We start from the raw sequence: 18,230 nt of genomic DNA on the forward strand, positions 1-18,230 counted from the left end.
TGGCCAGGATGGTCTCGATCTCTTGACCTCGTGATCCACCCGCCTCGGCCTCCCAAAGTGCTGGGATTACAGGCTTGAGCCACCGCGCCCGGCCGTCTTTGCTGTTTTTAATAACTACTAAACTGTTTTCTACAGCGGCTAAACCATTTTACGTTCTCTCCTGCAATGTATGAAGGCTCTGATCTCCCCACATTCTCACCAATGCTTAATGTTCCTTTTAAAAATGTATTTATTATAATCATCTGATTTCCCAAGCATCTTTCGTGTCTTGTTGGTCATGTTTATCTCTTCTTTAGAGAAAAGTACTTTGTCTGTTTTTGTTAGACTTTTTTGGTGTTCAGTTGTAAGAATTCTTTGTATATACATTTTATGTGCTAGACCTCTATCAGATACATACTTCGCAAATATTTGATCTCATTCTGTGGGTTTTTAAAATCCTTTTGATAGTGCCCTTTAATGCACATTTTAAAAATCCATGTGTATCTCCTCTCTTTATTCTCTCTTGCTGTCAGATGCCCTTTCTTTACCTCCAGGACTACCCAGTCCCCTCAACAGTGCCTCTGTTTATCTTCCACTGTGATCGTGAGGTTGGCTAAAGTCCTATCCCCAGCTATCCACAGAATTCCACCCAAAAGAGAAAGTCTAGAGATTACTCAGAATAGGCGGCCATTTCTTTTCTAGGAATTCCAGTACACCTCCTTGCGTTGAAGTTCAGTTGTGTCAGTGATTGTGACACAAGGGTTTAATGTACAACAAAGTCATTAGCTCACACGTAAACTGTGTAGAATTTTTGATTTAAATTTATGACTATCACTGCTGCTGCTGAAATAAAAAGAAAAATAAGAGTATTTTTTAGAATCAATTGGTATGTTTTTGTTTTTAATATCTGATTTATAATCAGTTATGTTAAACTTTATTTACAAAGGGATGTGTATTGCTCCTTTTGTTTTGAGCCTCACTGTGTCATCCAGGCTGGAGTACAGTGGTGTGATCTCAGCTAACTGCAACCTCTACCTCCTGGGTTCACGCAATTCTCCTGCCTCAGCCTCCTTACTAGGTGGGACTGCAGGCATGTACCACCAAGCCTGGCTAATATTTGTATATTTAATACAAATTGTGTTTTGCCATGTTGCCCAGGCTGGTCTTGAACTCCTGGCCTCAAGTAATCAGTCCTCTTAGGCCTTCCAAAGTGCTGGGATTACAGGTGTGAGCCACCACACCTGGCCAGGATGTGTACTACCAGATTAATATCTATGTCAAACCACTCTTAAATAATATTTTTATTAATTTGTGTCAACTGTGAAAAATCGACAGAACAGTTTACCCAACCTGATAAGGTAATATATTAGTCTCCCCCTTTTCGAGAGATTAGAGCTCTATAAAATTCTTATTAGTAGTTTAAATTCATATTAGTAGTTTTTAAATCAGGATTTTAAGCATTTTTTTTCTACTTACAAGACACAAGAATATCTTGGTTTTATTTTGTGACTATTTGGGTGAGTTATAACTGTGGTAAAGTCTGTATATTTTATACTAAATGAAAAAGGAATAGATAAAATTAATAAAAGTTATGGTTTGATAAATATAAATATTTGATGTGCTATAGCATTCACGTAGTTCAGCATTTACTTGACAAATTGCTCTAAATAAAAAATCCACTTCCATAAAAGATAGCCCTGTAGACCTTATTGTGGCATTTCTTTAAATACAGTAAAAGCAGAAAATGATTGCACTAAATTTATTATAAGTATGGCAGATTTGGCCTCATCATGCTCACCCACATCATAGAAGTGGCTGATGTGACATTTCCAACCCACTGCAAGGCAGTGAATTTTCAAAAGGTAACTCCCACTGAAGGGGTGTAAAGCACATCAGCCAGTTCTCTGCCACTCCTACCACTGACGCTTGGAGTCTGCACCATTTTTTCTTGCACATCGGCAAGACTTTTTGGTTGCCAATGTACAAAACAGAACACAGCTCATAGATGCTGCATGACCTCAGACTCCACCAGAAACTGGGCCATTTGCTCTGTGAGGTTCCACTTGCTGTGCAAGAAGTCCTGACTGTAGAACCACTGTGTGGAGACTTTACATGGGTAGAAACATGTAGAGAGGCTGAGGTGGGTGGGTTGCTTGAGCTCAAGAGTTCGAGATCAGCCCGGGCGATATGATGAAACTGTGTCTTTACCAAAAATACAGAAATTAGTTGGGTGTGGTGGTGTGTACCTGTTGTCTTAGTTACTTGGGTGGCTGAGGTGGAAGAATTGCTTGAGCCTGGGAGGGAGAGTTTCCACCGAGCTGAGAGAGTGCCACTGCCCTCCAGCCTCAGCGACAAAGTCAGACCCTGTATAAAAGGTAAATAAATTAGAAATATAGAAGCAATAGATTGTAGATAGATAAAGGGATTATATATAGAGATAGATAGATTATATAGGTAGAATATAGATGATAGATAATAGATAGATGGAGGATGATAGATGATAGGTAATTGATGATAGATGGGTAGGCAGGTAGATAAGAGAAAGAAAATCTCTGTCTCTCATGTTCATGGGGCCTCAGCTAGTCTAGTCCCTAAGTTTTCTCAGCCCAGCATATAATTGAAGAATCATTCAGAATGACCCATCCCCAGCCTCCCTCTGACCACTACATAGAAGACCTTAAACCAGACCTGGTCAACAGAGCCCCATCACACCCCAGATGTATGGGCAAAGTAAATGATTTTAATTTCAAGCACTGTATGGCGGTCATAAGTCACATAGCAATAGATAACCTACTGTGATCCACCTAAACTGAAAGCTCTTTCACCACCCTCTCCAGTTTGGAGCCTTCACATCAGTGTTTGAACAAGGTAGGATGGATCTGCCATTACCTAAATTGCTACTGCTCAGTCATAATGAGAAAGTCTCCTTTGATCTTCGCATTATCCTGGCTTGGGCAATACGTTATATGGCTACCCTAGGAATTAACTACAGATGTATTGCCTGAGTCAGGGAGGGTTTTGTTATTTAAAAAAACAAATAACTCATGCTTACTGAAGTGCACACCATGTAGGAACAAGGAAGTATCCCACAAATTTAAGTAAAGAATGTGAAGTGAGACCACCCACGGAACTGAACATCAGACCCAGGGACTGGAACGTCGGTAGGGCGTCTGCTTCCCTTTCTTCCTGGTCTTCCTGCCCTCAAGTGAGTAGGCTCGCTCTTTTTATTCTCCCTCTGCCTTCATTCCTCCTCTGCAGACTGGGCTCTCATTTGCATTTAAGCTATCATGACTATCTCTATATGGCACTTAGTCAGGTCACTTTCCCTGTCCAGGGCCCATAACTAGTAACTAGTCTCTGTGTCCCAATCCCAAATTCCCAGCTGGAAAATCCATTATGCCCAATGAGTCAGATGTCCAGGTCCACTCAGTGATATTCGGAGAATAAACGTAATATATATATGCAGTAGGACCCCTCGCTGAACAGCTGAAGGGGATACTTTTCAGAAAAAAAAAGTGTGGACCAATGTATACTGTGGTGATTACAGAATATATGAGATAAATAAAACTTGAGATGTGATTTCTGTTCCCAATTGGAAATGTGTCCTTTGGTAATTTACATGGTGATTGTATCTTATTGCTGAGGGTTTGGGAAATCTTGTGATCCTGTGGAGTTTTCTCAAATCTCACATGAGACAAACACAAAGACTATGTAAGTACTAAGACTCCTTGATGAATTAAAACCTGACAAGATAAGAATGTCGTAAAATTATCTAAGATAAAAGGAAATACATGATGAAACTGCAGGGTAGGGTGTGTCTTCCGTTCCATAAAGGCATTTCTCCGATAGGACTAAAGGACATGTCTGAAAGGAAAGGAAAGTAAGAAATAACTGGAAGTTATTTCTGCAAGTTGTAGTTGAGATTTCTACCACAAAAGCTTTGCTTTCAAAGCCACATGCTCAATAATTCTCACCTTTTTGAAAAGCTTTCTCAAAGAATGTCTACTGCCTCCTTTATACTTTCATCCTGTCCCCAAAAGAAATGAAGTAATAATCAACCATAACATTTATACGGTATCTTATCTCTCACAATAACATAGTGCTTTCGCCATGGTTTTACAAATGTGGAAACTGAGGCTCTCACAAAAAGTCAATGAGCAGAGTAAGTGCCACAAACAGCACTGTGATATAGCCCTTTTGATTGCCAGATTAGCTTTATGTAGTGGTCAGTGACATACTAAGATATTTCTCTCCCCCTTGACTTATCTTTAAAACACCATATATATATATATATATATATATATATATATATATATACATACACATACATATATATATATACACATATATATTTAAAAGACTATATATATGTATATGTATGCATGTAAATTTATAGTTATTACATATAGACATATGTATGTATTTATACATAGTTATTATATATATGTATATATAGCTATTATAAATAACATTTTACTCACATTTTAATAACTTCCACAGATATTGGCATGGTTTCCTTTATTTTTGTTTCTATTATCTCAAGATGTAAACAAAATTCCAGATTAGCAGTTATGTCAGTTCTTTTTGTTTATTTGTAAAAATGAGTCAGATTTTGAAACTGTTCGTTTCTAAAATTTGGCATATAAAAGAGCATTTTAAACTTACATAAATTAGCAGAGAATTATATAGAGAGAAAATAAGAAGTGAAGCATGTATTTATATTGCATGCATCCTGGATTTATTGTTTCTACATCAAGATCTGAGGAAACATGCTCTCAATTTTATGATATTATAATACTGTCACTTTACATCTGTTCTGGAATATATAGAGTCAATGATTTATAGGACTGGCTTTGGTAAGCATACCATTCCTGATTCCCACCAGATAACTCGTACCACAATAGGATATGGTAAAAGTTCCGTGGAACATGTAAATTTGACAATAGCCTTTTGAATACCTTTTCTATCTTACAGAAACTTGGAAATTTAATCTGTAGCAAATACTAATTATTACTATCAGTTTAATGTTAGCTAATTTATTCTTCTCAATGGGAGATAAATGGTTCTAGGGATTCTTCTGTCAGGTTTTAAGATAACCGGGGGAGACCGCTCCTGGGACTACAGAGAGAGGATCACTGAAAATCTGTCCTTCATAAAGCAACAAGAACACTGGTACAGTTAACTGTTTCAGCACTTTGGAGATTAAGCAAAGGCTTCCAACAATCTAAGAAGCATTGATTCAGGAAGAAATGGTTGAACTCCGGCAAGAACAGTGTTTTGCGGGGCTTTGACTTTGGTAGCCACATCCTCTTCTCTCCAGCTCTCCAGTAGCCCTGAAAAGCAGCAGCCTTGGAGCCACTGGAGGCTGCAAACTGGGTCTGGATCTCCTCCAAAAACCCCATTCCATCATCATTTGACATATCTGGCAACTTCCACTCACAAGATTTGTTTTTATTTAAAGTGACTCAGAATAATAAGCTCACTACAAACCTTTTCCCTGGAGCATTTGTGGAAAGCAACTGGCAGTAACTCTTTCGTTGTGCAGCAATTGGGACAAACAAGAAGCTGGCCAAAACACTTAGAAGAAAAACCACGGAATGAGATCCTCAGAATCTAGAAGGTTATGCACATGTTCAGAGCTGGGGGTGTACTCGTAAGATACCTGGGAAGAACCCAGTTTCTCTCCTAGGACTGACATTAAGGCTTTGCACAAGTAAGAAGTGCAGACTAAGGAAAAGATGTGAACTGCCTCCCAGGGCACCACAGGAATGCCCCAGCACAGACGGTGCTCCTTAGCAAAGGCTGAGAGGTTTATTGGTTCAAGCTGTTTAAGGAAATATGTTTAGTCATTGACTACTACAATAAATCAGCAGATTTCAGTGGCTGTGCATGACACATAATGTAGACATTGCAGATGCAGTTAAGAAAAGTAATGAAACAAACTAACAACAATTAAAAGCAGAAACAGCAACTTACCCTGGAGAGGAGAGTGCATCTGATTTTCCAATTTTCCACATTTTATTATTTATCATGTTTAGTGCTGTGTTTGGAAAGTTTGTCCCCTCCCAAGCTCATGTTAAAATTTAATAGCCGTTGTAACAGTATTAAGAGGTGATTAGGCCAGGAGGACTCTGCCCTCATAAGCGGTTTAATGCTGTCATCACAGGAGTAGGTTTATTATTGTGGGAGTGGCTTCCTTCTGAAAGGATGACTTTGGTCCCTTTTGCCCTCCCCTTCTTCCTACCTTACACCATTGGATGACCCAGCAAAAATTTTCTCATGATATGCTAGCCCCTTGATTTTAGACTTCTCAGGATATAGAACAGTTAGAAAATAAACTACTGTTTTTAAAAATAAATTATCCAATCTGTGCATTCTGTTATAGAAGCACAAACCAAACTAAGAAACACAGTTAGTTGTCAACCAAAAATTATATTCAAATAAACAAGGCAGTATGTTCCATAGAGAGAAAAAAGCCATCAAAGGAGAGGGATTTTAAATAAACAATCATAAAAATGTTCAAATAACTAGAGAAAACCATGTCTAAATAGCTAAAGGAGAGTATGAGAGGGGTATCTCCCCGTATAGAAGAGAACAATAAAAAGATGAAAACTATGAAAACAAGTAGAAATTCTGGAGTCAAAAAGTACAGTAACTGAAAAATATACATTAGCAGAAATAAAGTGTATTTAAGCTGGCAAAACAAGCAGTGAATTTAATGTGAGTTCAATTAAGATGATTCAGTCTGAGGTAGAGAGGAAAAAAATAATGAAGAAAAATGAACACAACCTGAGGGGTCTGTAGAGCACCATCAGGTGTATCAACATACATAGTGGAGTCATGGATGAGAGGAGAAAGACAAGGCAAACAGAATATTAGAAGAACTGATTGGTGAAAACTTGCTGAATCTGATGGAAAATATTATTCCACACATAAGAAGAAGCTTCTCAGATTCCAGGTAGGATAAACTGAAACAGATCCATGCCTAGACACAACATAATCAAACTGTGAAAAGCTAAAGACAAAACATATCTTGAAAGCATAAATACAGAAGTTATGCTTCATGTACAAGGGTTCCTCAAGAAAATTAACAGCTGACTTCTAATCAGAAACCATGTAAGCCAAAAGGCAGTAAGATGGAAAATTCAAAGTGCTAAAAAAGAAGACTGCCAGCCAAGAATTCTATATCCATGGCAACCACACTTCAAAAATGGAGGAATATTAAGACATTCATGACAAACAAAAACTAAGAGAATTTGTCAGTAATGATCTGCCCTTCATGAAATAGCAAAGGGAAACTTTCAGGCTGAAATGAAAGACATTAGACTTGAATTTGCATAAAAGATAAGCAGCACTTGGAAGTTAAACACATAAGTAAATATAAAAAACAGTACCGCATATTTTTGTTACTCTAATTTTTAATTATATTTAAAACATACTTACAGAAATAAATAAATATATGTCTGTATAAATGAGCTCACAATGCATAAAGATGGAATTTGTTTGAATATAATGACCCAAAGTTAGAAGCATAGGGCTAGAGCTGGCTATATAAAAGCAAAGTTTTGTACCCTATTGAAATTTAGTTGGCATTAATCTGAACCCAATTATTATAAATTAATATATTAATTGTAATCCCTAGGGGAATAATGAGAAAATAAATAATATATGAAAATATACACAAAAGAAGGCAACAATGGGGCATAGAAAAATGAAACATATAATACACATAACAAACAAAAAGGAAAAGGCTAGGCATAAATCCTACTTTATCAGTAATTGCATTAATATAAATCGATTTAATACTCAAAAGGCAGAGATTAGCAGAATTGATTAAAAAGTCAGTCAGTTGTATTTTGCCTGTAAGAGACATCTATTGGATTCAAAGACACAAATCGACTGAAAGGAAAAGATGGAAAATCATATACCATTCAAAAAGTAACCCATGGAGAGCTAGAGTACGTATGTTAATGTCATGTAACTCAACTTTAATGTAAAAATTGCTATTAAAGAAAAAATAAGGACATTATATAGTGATAAAGAAATTATTCCATCATGAAGACATACAAATTATATATGTGCCTAACAACAGGGTTTCAAAATACATGAAGCAAAACTGACACAATTTAAAGGAAAAATAGAGCATTTATAGATATTTGAATATTCCAGTACCTTTCATAGTAATGGATGGAACTAGACAGAAGTTCAACAAGAAAATAAAAGACTTGAACAGCCAAATACAGCAGAAATGTATCAAACCCACTATTCCACAACAGCAGAATATGCATTCTTCTGAAGGGTGCTGAAGCATTCTCCAGGACAGACCACATGGAAAGCCAGAACCAAACAAGTGTCAGTAAATTTTTAAAAGAATTAAAATATTACAAAGTATGTTCTCTGACCATAATGGAATGAAAATAAAAATACTTAATAGATGGAATTTTATAAAATTCACAAATATATAAAAATGCTCTGTCCCGGGCTAAATTTTGTCCTGCCCTGTCCCCTCCCCCCAATTCATATACTGAACCAGTAGGCCCCAGTAACTCAGAATGTGACTGTATTTGGGAATGGAGCCTTTAAGGAGGCCAATAAGTTAAAAATAGGTCATTAGGGTGGGCTCAAATCTAATACAGCTAGCGTGTTAATAAGAACAAATTTGGACAAACACAGTGTGTGCCATCAGAGAGTCACGTGAGGACACAGTGATGACACACTGAGAAGGCAGCCATCCACAAGCCAAGAAGAGGCCTCAGAGGAAATCAAACTGCCAGCACCTTGAGCTTGGATTTCCAGCTTCCAGAATTGTGAGAAAATAAATTTCCATTGTTCAAACTGCCCATCTGAGGTCTCTTGTTATGGTAGCCCTAGCAAACTGCTAAATTAACCAGAATACTCCTAAGTGATCAACATATCAAAAAAGAAATCATGATAGATATTATAAAATAATTTTAGATAAATGAAATGAAAATACTACATACTGAAAGATTTAAGGTGTAACTAAAGCAGTTCTTAGAGAGAATTTTATAGCTGAAAACATTCATCTTTCTTTGAGAATTTTATTTTTAAGAAAAGCTTTAGATTCACAGCAAAATTAAGAGGAGTGTATAGAGATTTTCCATACATCCCTTGCTCTGACACATGCATAGCCTCCCCTGTTATAAATCTCCACCACATGAATGTTACACTTTTTACAATTGATAAACTTACATTGACCCATGCTAATGACAGAAAGTCCATAGTATTAAATGCCTGCATTTAAATAAATTAATAACCTGACTTTTTATATTAAAAAATGAGAAAAATAGTAAACAATATCCAATGCCAATAAAAGGAATGATAAAGATGTGAATAGAAGTAAAAGAAATATAGACAATAAATAGAGAAATCAATAAAACCAAAACTTGTTTCTTTGTAAAGATCAACACAATTGAAAACCTTAGTTAACATGACTAAAAAAAAAAAAAAAACTGACCAAAATAAAATTAATAAAATCAGGAATGAAAGAGGATACAATAATGCCCCCTTACCTATGATTTTACTTTTCATGGTTTTAGGTACCTATGATCCATCCTGTACCAAAAATAAAAAATTAAAAATTCTAGAAATAGATAATTCCCAAAAGTTTAAATTACACAGCATTCTGAATAGCATAGTGAAATCTTGTGCCATCTACACCATTCCATCTGGAACACGAATTAACTCTTTGTCTAGAATATACGCTGTGTCCACTGCCTGCATGGTAATCATCGCTATTGTCTGCTCCTGCCATCTAACAATTGACATTATCATGGCTCAGTGATCTGGGATCACCTGGAACACAGGAGCCTTTTTCTAACCTATCACCAGAAGGTCAGTTATAGCCTAAAGCAACATCACAGCATCTGTGTCTCCTCGTCATATAGGCATTTTATAATCTCACATCATCACAAGAAGAGTTAGGGTGAATATGATACAATAAGATATTTTGAAGAGAGAAAGAGACCATATTCATGTAACTTTTATTAAAGTACATTGTTATAATCAATCTATTGTATTGTTGTTGTTAATATTCTCCTGTGCCTAATTTATGAATTGAACTTTATCATAAATATGTATGTGTAGGTAAAAAAAAAACATAGTATTTACAAAATTTTGTTCTATGTGAAATTTCAGGCATACACTGGAGATCTTGGACTGTATCCCCAGAGAAAAGGGGAGTATACTGTACATTAGAATCAAACTTAAAATGAATGAAAAGGTAACACTAGAAAAATAATATGCCAAAAAATTAGCCCACATGAAACAAAACATTTCCCAGCAAGACACAAATCGTGATAGGCTTATAACAAATAGATTTAATTAATAAAATCTTTCCACAAAGGAAAGCCCAGGCACACATGGCTTCATGGAGGAATTCTTCCAAATGATTAAAAAATAATTAATAGTAATTTTCATAAATGCTTTCAAAAAGTTGAACAGGAAGGAGTACAGCCTAACACAGTCTATAAGACCAATCAAATAATATCAGTAACAACAGGCATACCAAAATGTAAGATCAAGAGAAACAATAGAAAAATTGAAACTGACTCACAAGTGATACACATGAGATAGTTAGGAGATTTGCTTTCATAATAACTCTAACCAATAGGTACAAGAAGTAATGATACAAAGGTAATTAAAATCTGTATGACAGTATCAAATGGAAAGTCCAGGACTAAAGAACCATGTGACAAATTAAAATTGAATTGATGGGCTTAACAATTGATGACTTGTACATGGCTGAAAAGGATTTCACATTGTGGCAGAGCAGTAGAAAATATCCAGGGTAACGTATTGGGAGAAAACAAAGGAAAGCCCTAAGAAATAGAAGGAACATGGTGATAATGCTAAGCATACATCTCAGTGTGATCCTTGAGGAGGAGAAGGAATGAAATGGTTACAAGGGATAAATGCTAATTCAGTTTTCAGAACAAATTCAAGATACTTAGCCGGTGATTCCAGAACTACTGCAAATCCCTCTAATATATGAGTATGATCCTATTTGTTCTCTGTCTTCTCTACTTCCAGCACCCACTAGATTATACACTCTATGAAGGCAAGATTGTTTTCTATTTCTTCTTCTCTGTACACCTGCACCTCTTGGGACAGTGATAACTATTAATATGTAAAGGACACTCACTAAATATTTGTTTCATTTGTTGTAACTGCACACTGGATTGGGATCAGAGAATCTGGGTCAACCCGGCAATGAAGACCTTAGACTTGGCTTACGATCTTCAGGATTTAGTCAGGTCCAGTTTTGGTCAAGTTGAGTAGGAAAGAAGAAATCTTAAACCCATGGCCAAAGTGACATGAAATGAATTTTAACTGGTTAAGACTGTTGGGTCTCTGGGGCTAAGGTGGGTCTCAGCCACGGCTTGACTCCAGGGAACTTCAAGCTAATTGGCCCATAATTCCCTTGCTAAGGCTGGAACCTAATGCAGCCTTGACTTCATGTCTGGTCCTCATTGGTCTTCTTGTCCAGGAGGATGGCTGGTAGCAGTCTTGAGCATCTTGTGAGTGCATGTGGATCTGATTCAAAACAGAAGCAACTACTTAAGGCATGATTGAGCCGCTCACTTGAACAAGGACTTCAGGCAGAGCCCACCAAAGCTCCAGCAACCTGGCTAGACCCTCTTATCATGAACCTACTGTTGCCAGGCTGGATGGGAACAAGCTGAACAGTCCTTGGATGCTGATTCCCACGACTGTCTATGCTTCTCAGTATTACAGTCATCAAGGAACATAGGCCTCAATGGATACACCCTTGACTGCCTGGATTTAATAATCTGGTGACAGAACCCAGGAATTTGTATCTTTATGAAGTTTGGATCGGGATCTAAAGCATAGTGAGGGTCGGGGGTCATTGCCCAGACTCAGGCTCTGACCGGAGGCCTCCCCATCCACTGCAGCCTGAGCACCTCCTGTAAGATCACACTGATTATTCCAGATCCATGTGTGTGTGTGTGGGGGGGGGGTCCAGCGTCATATGCATGCACTGAGAATCCTGTGTGTCCTCAGGGATCACTAGAGGCCGAAGTCTCAGTGGCAAATTAATGAGAAAGGATCTGCCATCAAGTCTTATCTTTGCCACTTACTAACTCTGTTGCTTCCAGATGAGGCGTTTAGAGGTAATTTCCTGAGACTGTAAAATCTTAGCAGTTTTTCTCAGAATGTCTTTAGGGGACCATCTGCACCAGAATCTCCTGGAGTGTGTGTGTGTGTGTGTTTTTTTTTTAAATACACAATTTTAGATCCCACAACAAAGCTCTTGAATCAAACGATTGAAGAGATGGGACTAGGGCCTTATTCTACCGGGGGCAGAAATAGCTCCAAAGGTGCAAGAATGGGGTTCTGGAGGACAAAAACTCCTAGCTAAAGCAATGGTTTGCGACCCTCCATCCAGCCACACTCCATAAGCAGATATCCCAGCCTGTCTGCGTTATTACAGTTTCACGGAGGGCGAAGGGGTGATAATAAAAAACAGATTGAGAAGCCTTGACTTAGGGAAATTCATCTTAATAAAATTATCAAGTTATTCCTCTACATCCTAAAGTTTGAGCTCTACTTAGAAAAAGAAATCTGCATTTCAGCAGTACTGCTGTGCAAATAGATGGTTCTGTGGTGTTGATAACATAATTTCTATATTCCTGCTTTCTGCTTCTCTTCTTGGTTGACATGTTAATGAGATGAGATAACATTTTCAAAGGCTTTCTTAGAGGACTATCAACTATATGGAAATTCTCCTACATAAATTTTTAGAAGTCTTCACATTGATGTTTTCATTATCATCTCAGGAGTAGAAAAAATGACACTGGCTTGATACTTTGTTGTTATTCATTGTAACTTCTTTATTTAGAAATAAAATCAAACTTACAGAAAACTTTCCCAGATAACACAAGAACTCCCATATGCCCTCTAACTAGGTTTACCAGTTGCTAACTTCTTACCACATATGATTGTCTTTCCTTCTCTCTGAAAACTATCTTCTGCAGGGCTTATAACTGGAATAGAATTGAGAACCCAGGTATGCTTTGCTTTATTTTCCTTTCCTCTGTTGATGTTAAATGTAACACCTTTGTGAACACAAGAGCCGCTGTGGTGGAGATTGTGTGAGAGTAGGTGTGGATTGCTATGCAGTCACATGTCTACACCAGCTAATGGGATCTCCAAAGAGCTTACAGATGAATGAGTGCAACACAGTGTCTAGAAACACAAAATAAACGCTGACAACTAGGTGGACTATATTGTGTTTGGTTATTGCTGGTGATGGTGGGAACCAGCTGTGTAGTCTATTAAAGCCACTTAGCAAATTTTATGATGTGTTTTAGTCCATTTTCACCCCAATAGCTGAAGATTTAGAGAATGAATGTTTCTTTTTAAATATCAAATCATGCCCCTCACACAGGCATCTGAATGGTGTTCTGCTGCAGCTTGACGATGAAGCCACAAATATACAATAAATGCTGAATCCGTTCCAAGAGGCAACACTATAAAAGGAAGCCTGCGCTTCGTTATTCTATTTGGACCCCAGATGGCTGTTTTCCTTAGGCTGTTTCCTTGCAGATTTTGTCATAACAGAAAGACTCCAAGTGGTCTCCGTTTCATTTCACTGGCAGCTCCAGCCATGTTATTACAAGGTTGCTATGAACCTCTCCCTTTCTGGATAAAGCATTTTAAGTGAAATTTGGGTAGTTTCCCACTCAATTAGTAATTCTGAGGCCAAGGAAATTGATCTTGATCCTGGCTGTGATTGTGAAGTTTTATTGTCGGTTGCTGTTTGGGGTTGAGGGCACGATCACTGGAGTCCTGTCGCTGCACTTGAGTTCTAGATTCATCATGTACCTGCGGCTTCAGGGAACCACGCAACATAGCAGAGCCTCAGCTTCCTTATTAGCAAAAGAGTGATGATTATAGTATCTGTGTTAGAGAGGTGTCTAGAGAATTAAAGTAATTCTTACACGTAAGGTACTTAGAACAGGGTTACACCAAAGATGTTTAACGTGTTAGTTTCATAACTTTCTTCTCAAAATTTTTACAAAGTACTTACTATACAAATGATATTTTCTTCTTTATGTCTTCATATTTAGGTCGCTTACAATTCCAGTTTTTAAAACCTAGCAGAGTCATGGAATTTAGCTCACTACTATTTGAATATGCAAAGAATAACCTATTTCTCTATTTCACCAGTAGTTGATTTTGTCTTCTGCTTGAGTCCTTACTCATGGTAATGATAGGCAAGCCAATCAATATCGAGTCTGTGGTTCTAGTATGGTTCCATCTTGATCATGTAAACAGCCCTTTCATAAAAACTGTCCTATCTAGGACAAACAAAATACAGATTGCCCTTTTCTCACTAGGATGATGCCTGGCTGGATGGAGGAAGAAGCTTGTCTTCCTCACCTGTTTCTCTGTGTTGAGAAGGACCTTTGGAGAGTTTGAATGTAGCCCTGCTCTCATTCCTGGGCATGCCTAGGCAATGTTCTTTATGAGTTTCTTTTTTTTGAGACGGAGTCTTGTTCTGTCCCATAGGCTGGAGTGCAGTGATGCAATCTCAGTTCACCACAACCTTGGCCTCCCGGGTTCAAGTGATTCTCTTGCCTCAGCCTCCTGAGTAGCTGGAACTATGGGACTACAGGCGCATGCCACCATGCCTAGCTATTTCTTTTTTTGGATTTTTTAGTAGAGACAGCGTTTCAACATGTTGGCCAGGATGGTCTCGATCTCCCGACCTCGTGATCTGCCGGCCTCAGTCTCCCAAAGTGCCGGGATTACAGGCGTGAGCCAGTGCTGTGCCTGGCCTCTTTCCGAGTTTCATGACTGCCCACTGAAGTGAGCTGGAGCTCTCCCTTCCCAGCTCCTGACGGCCGACTGTTAAATTTCCAGGAATTTTGTGAGTTGGTTATGAAACAGTTAAATTACACCTATATTAAAAATTGAATGGCATGAACTTACAATGGAGTAGATTGTATTGAAAGCAAAGGTAATAAAGATTCGCTTTCTCCATGCTCAGCATTCTCCTTTGCCTTGTATATGTTCCCCTTTGTTCCACTTTTTTTTTTTTTTTTTCTTTTTTACCATTGATTTTATTGCATTTTAGGATTTTTGTTTGATAACTTATATGCTCATCCTCCCGGTTAATATTCCTAAATTTGCCTCGCTTATATTCTGCACTTAATTCAACATTTAGTAACCAGAAAGTTTGGAAAATTCAGAATAAATCTTGAAGTGTGGATTCTATGATATATTATTATGGGGTTTTATTGCACATATTCATTCCAGTCATTTATTGATCCTTGTGAAGTGCCTGCAGCATGCTACATACGTTGTCTTGTTTAATTCTCACAAAACCCCCGTGAAGTGAGTACAACTGCCCATTGTTTCACTGACAAAAAACTGACATTAAAGTTCAGTAGCTTTACAGGTCTCATGCTGAAACCTATGTAACCCCAAACCCAAAAATATGAATCACTGTTTTTTTTTTATGTGTAACTCACTGTGTGTCTGCAGAATGGATTCTGCATTAAAATCTGATTGCATTTTACTAGTACTATAACATGATGCAATCTACTTCACACTGTCTTTGTAGTGAGACCACACTTATGACAGTTCTTTGCAGAATATAAAAAAAAAATCAATATTAGTTAATTCATGATGGATAATTTCATTTCTTAAAAGGATAAATACTAGGGTAAAAGCACTGTTTATCATCTGAGAAAACCATTGGCAAATGTATGAAATGAACTTTCTATTATCGTGAAAGGATTTCAAACATTAAGAGTAAAGAGTACATGAGGCTGCAAGAAGTGCCTTCATTTATTTGATATATATATAGAGAGATGCAGAGAAAGGGAGGCAGGAAGAGCATCTCCATACCACGTAGCAGGACTATTCTTAGAAATTCAGTGAAGAACAAGAGCCACAATGGCCGTGGCCTCCTCGACTTTCCTTGTAACAGCAGAGAAAGAAGATAACCCAGTTGGCAAATGAATATAACATGAGCTGTCAGGTTGCAGCTGACCCTACAAGTTTGCCACCTTTGAGAATGCTTTAGTAACACATTACTCAATGTTCGCAGATTCTAGGTTATGATTCGTTGGTAATGAAAAGATGTGGGCATGCTTCTATTCAGGAACTTCTTCCTGGATGTGCCCCAATGGTGCACTGATGTAAGGAAAGATTAGACAGGGCACACAGAGTGACTGCACCCTCTGTCCCAAAGCTTGGCCTTCCTGGAGAGGAAACTTGGCATGTCTGCTGAGACTCATATTGCCTTCTGTGATATGTTGTTAGATTTGGGGAAGATGGTCAGAAACTAGATGTTGGAACACTTAAAAGAGTTGGGGTGCCGTAGGAAAGAAGGCACCTTCAGGCAACATTTCACGTTGCAGGTAAAGTTAATAGGAAGACGGTATGCCTCAGTGAGGTATGAGTTTGAACCTGAGCCATTTCGTACAGTTCTGTGTTATGATGAAATAAAAGAGTAACTGTTGCTTTAATTTTGTGTGTGTGGAAAAAGCACTAATGGTATTTTATTAAAAGTATGATATTGCTGTTTGTAGTGGAAACCATTATAGTGCCTTGGGGGATTGAAGAAGCTTTCTGTGGGGCTTGTCTTACAGCTTCATTTTAAGTAGCAGAGAATGTAATACAATCAATCAATCTCTTAATACTCTGTGGCATTCCATGTACTAATGAATTCACCTTTGCTGTTCAAATGGAAATGCAGGTCACCTTTCAACTATGAATTTATTCTAGTAATTGGTATACAGTTTGATCTAATTAACTAATTTGGGTATATGTGGTTTTGTTCTGAAGTGCTTTGTGAGGATGGTAGAAACATTGCCAAGGGCTAATGGCACCAGTGGAAGGTTAATGTGCAAAAGTAAACTTTTATTGCTTTAAGCCAAAGGGCCTTAATTAATTAAAAAAAAAATTCAGTGACCTAATGTGAACCTAATGCCCATGTGCACCTAGTGAAGTAATTTCTTCCTTTTTGCTTTTTTTGTTCTACAATGGATTCATACACCAGACACTTTGAAACAGTAAACTTTAAAAAATCTGTTTGACTTTCTCATTCATTTGCATGGTTGTAATAGGAAATTGCATTACCCAACCATGGAATAAGTTTGAAGGTGAAGAGAAACATCAGCAATCATCATAGTAAAATAGGGTCAGATGGCGCAGAAGCCATCTTCATTGGTGTTCACAGCTGTTTGCATTTTAGATACTAATGAAAGGCTACACATTTGGTTGCACCGTGGAAGGAGGACTCGCTGTAACTCCATTCTCCTCTCTGTTGTTTTCAGTGCTTCGTCTCCTGAAGGAGGGTGCAGACCCCCATACCCTCGTCTCCTCAGGAGGGTCCCTGCTCCATCTGGTAAGAACTGCGACACTCAGTGCCAGCGCGTGGGGACACCCGGGGGAGAATACATTGCAGGTTCAAACTCAGGAACGAAATATACATCTCGCAGATGATGATCAGAAAAATGATGTGTTCCTAATTAATATGTTTCGATAATAAGCTGAAAATATTATTATTGATTACTACATTGACATTTATAAATCTTTAATCAATGAAGTTAGCGTTTTTGCCCTAAACAAATCACTTTAAAAAATATTTTTTATTGCATTTTAGGTTTTGGGGTAGCATTCAACAAATAAGTCAAATAATATTGTATCGGTTATGTAGTATTAGGCAATCATCCTTTCTTTTTTCCTACAAGCTGTCCTTATTCCTCTAATGAAATTTTACTATACTTTGCTCATGATCCAGCTTATATAAATGTGAATGAAACCTACCTTGTAGTATTTTAGAAACAAAGCAGGGGGTAAGTGAATAAAGAAATAACTACATATAAAAATATATTATAAATAACTACATATCAAAATATCATGTTAGGTCCATGTGCAAGAAATTTTTGCTGGTTTTGTTAGGGGCAAAAATAAAGTCAAAAGGTATTCGATTTGGTGGTCTTTTCGACTAATTTAAAGATAGGAACTTAATTTTGAAAAATACAGAAATTAATGTAAGATATCAGTCTAATTTATGATTGTCTCTCAAGACAAAAAAAATAATGCTGTATTTCTTCACATTATAGCAAACTGTAGCAGAGTGGGGTCACACTCTTCCAGAAGCTCCTTAGCATCACATAAATTTTCAACCTTGGTTGCACCTGGGAATCACGTGGGTGGTATGAATATACTGACACCTGACTCCCAACCTGAGC

At 37.6% G+C, this 18,230-nt stretch overlaps 1 protein-coding gene across 2 annotated transcripts in view; it reads left to right on the plus strand.

Annotated features, from left to right (window-relative positions):
* MYO16 (myosin XVI) overlaps positions 1 to 18,230 on the plus strand; it is a 603,751-nt gene that overhangs the window by 105,668 nt on the left and 479,853 nt on the right. For both annotated transcript variants that reach the window (XM_037729044.1, XM_017501745.2), the window contains exon 3: positions 17,310 to 17,380. In XM_037729044.1, the coding sequence (XP_037584972.1) occupies positions 17,310 to 17,380 (71 nt within the window). The remainder of the gene's footprint in view (positions 1 to 17,309; positions 17,381 to 18,230) is intronic.

Source organism: Cebus imitator, unplaced genomic scaffold (genome assembly GCF_001604975.1).
Source record: "Cebus imitator isolate Cc_AM_T3 unplaced genomic scaffold, Cebus_imitator-1.0 Scaffold14, whole genome shotgun sequence".
NCBI lineage: Eukaryota > Metazoa > Chordata > Mammalia > Primates > Cebidae > Cebus > Cebus imitator.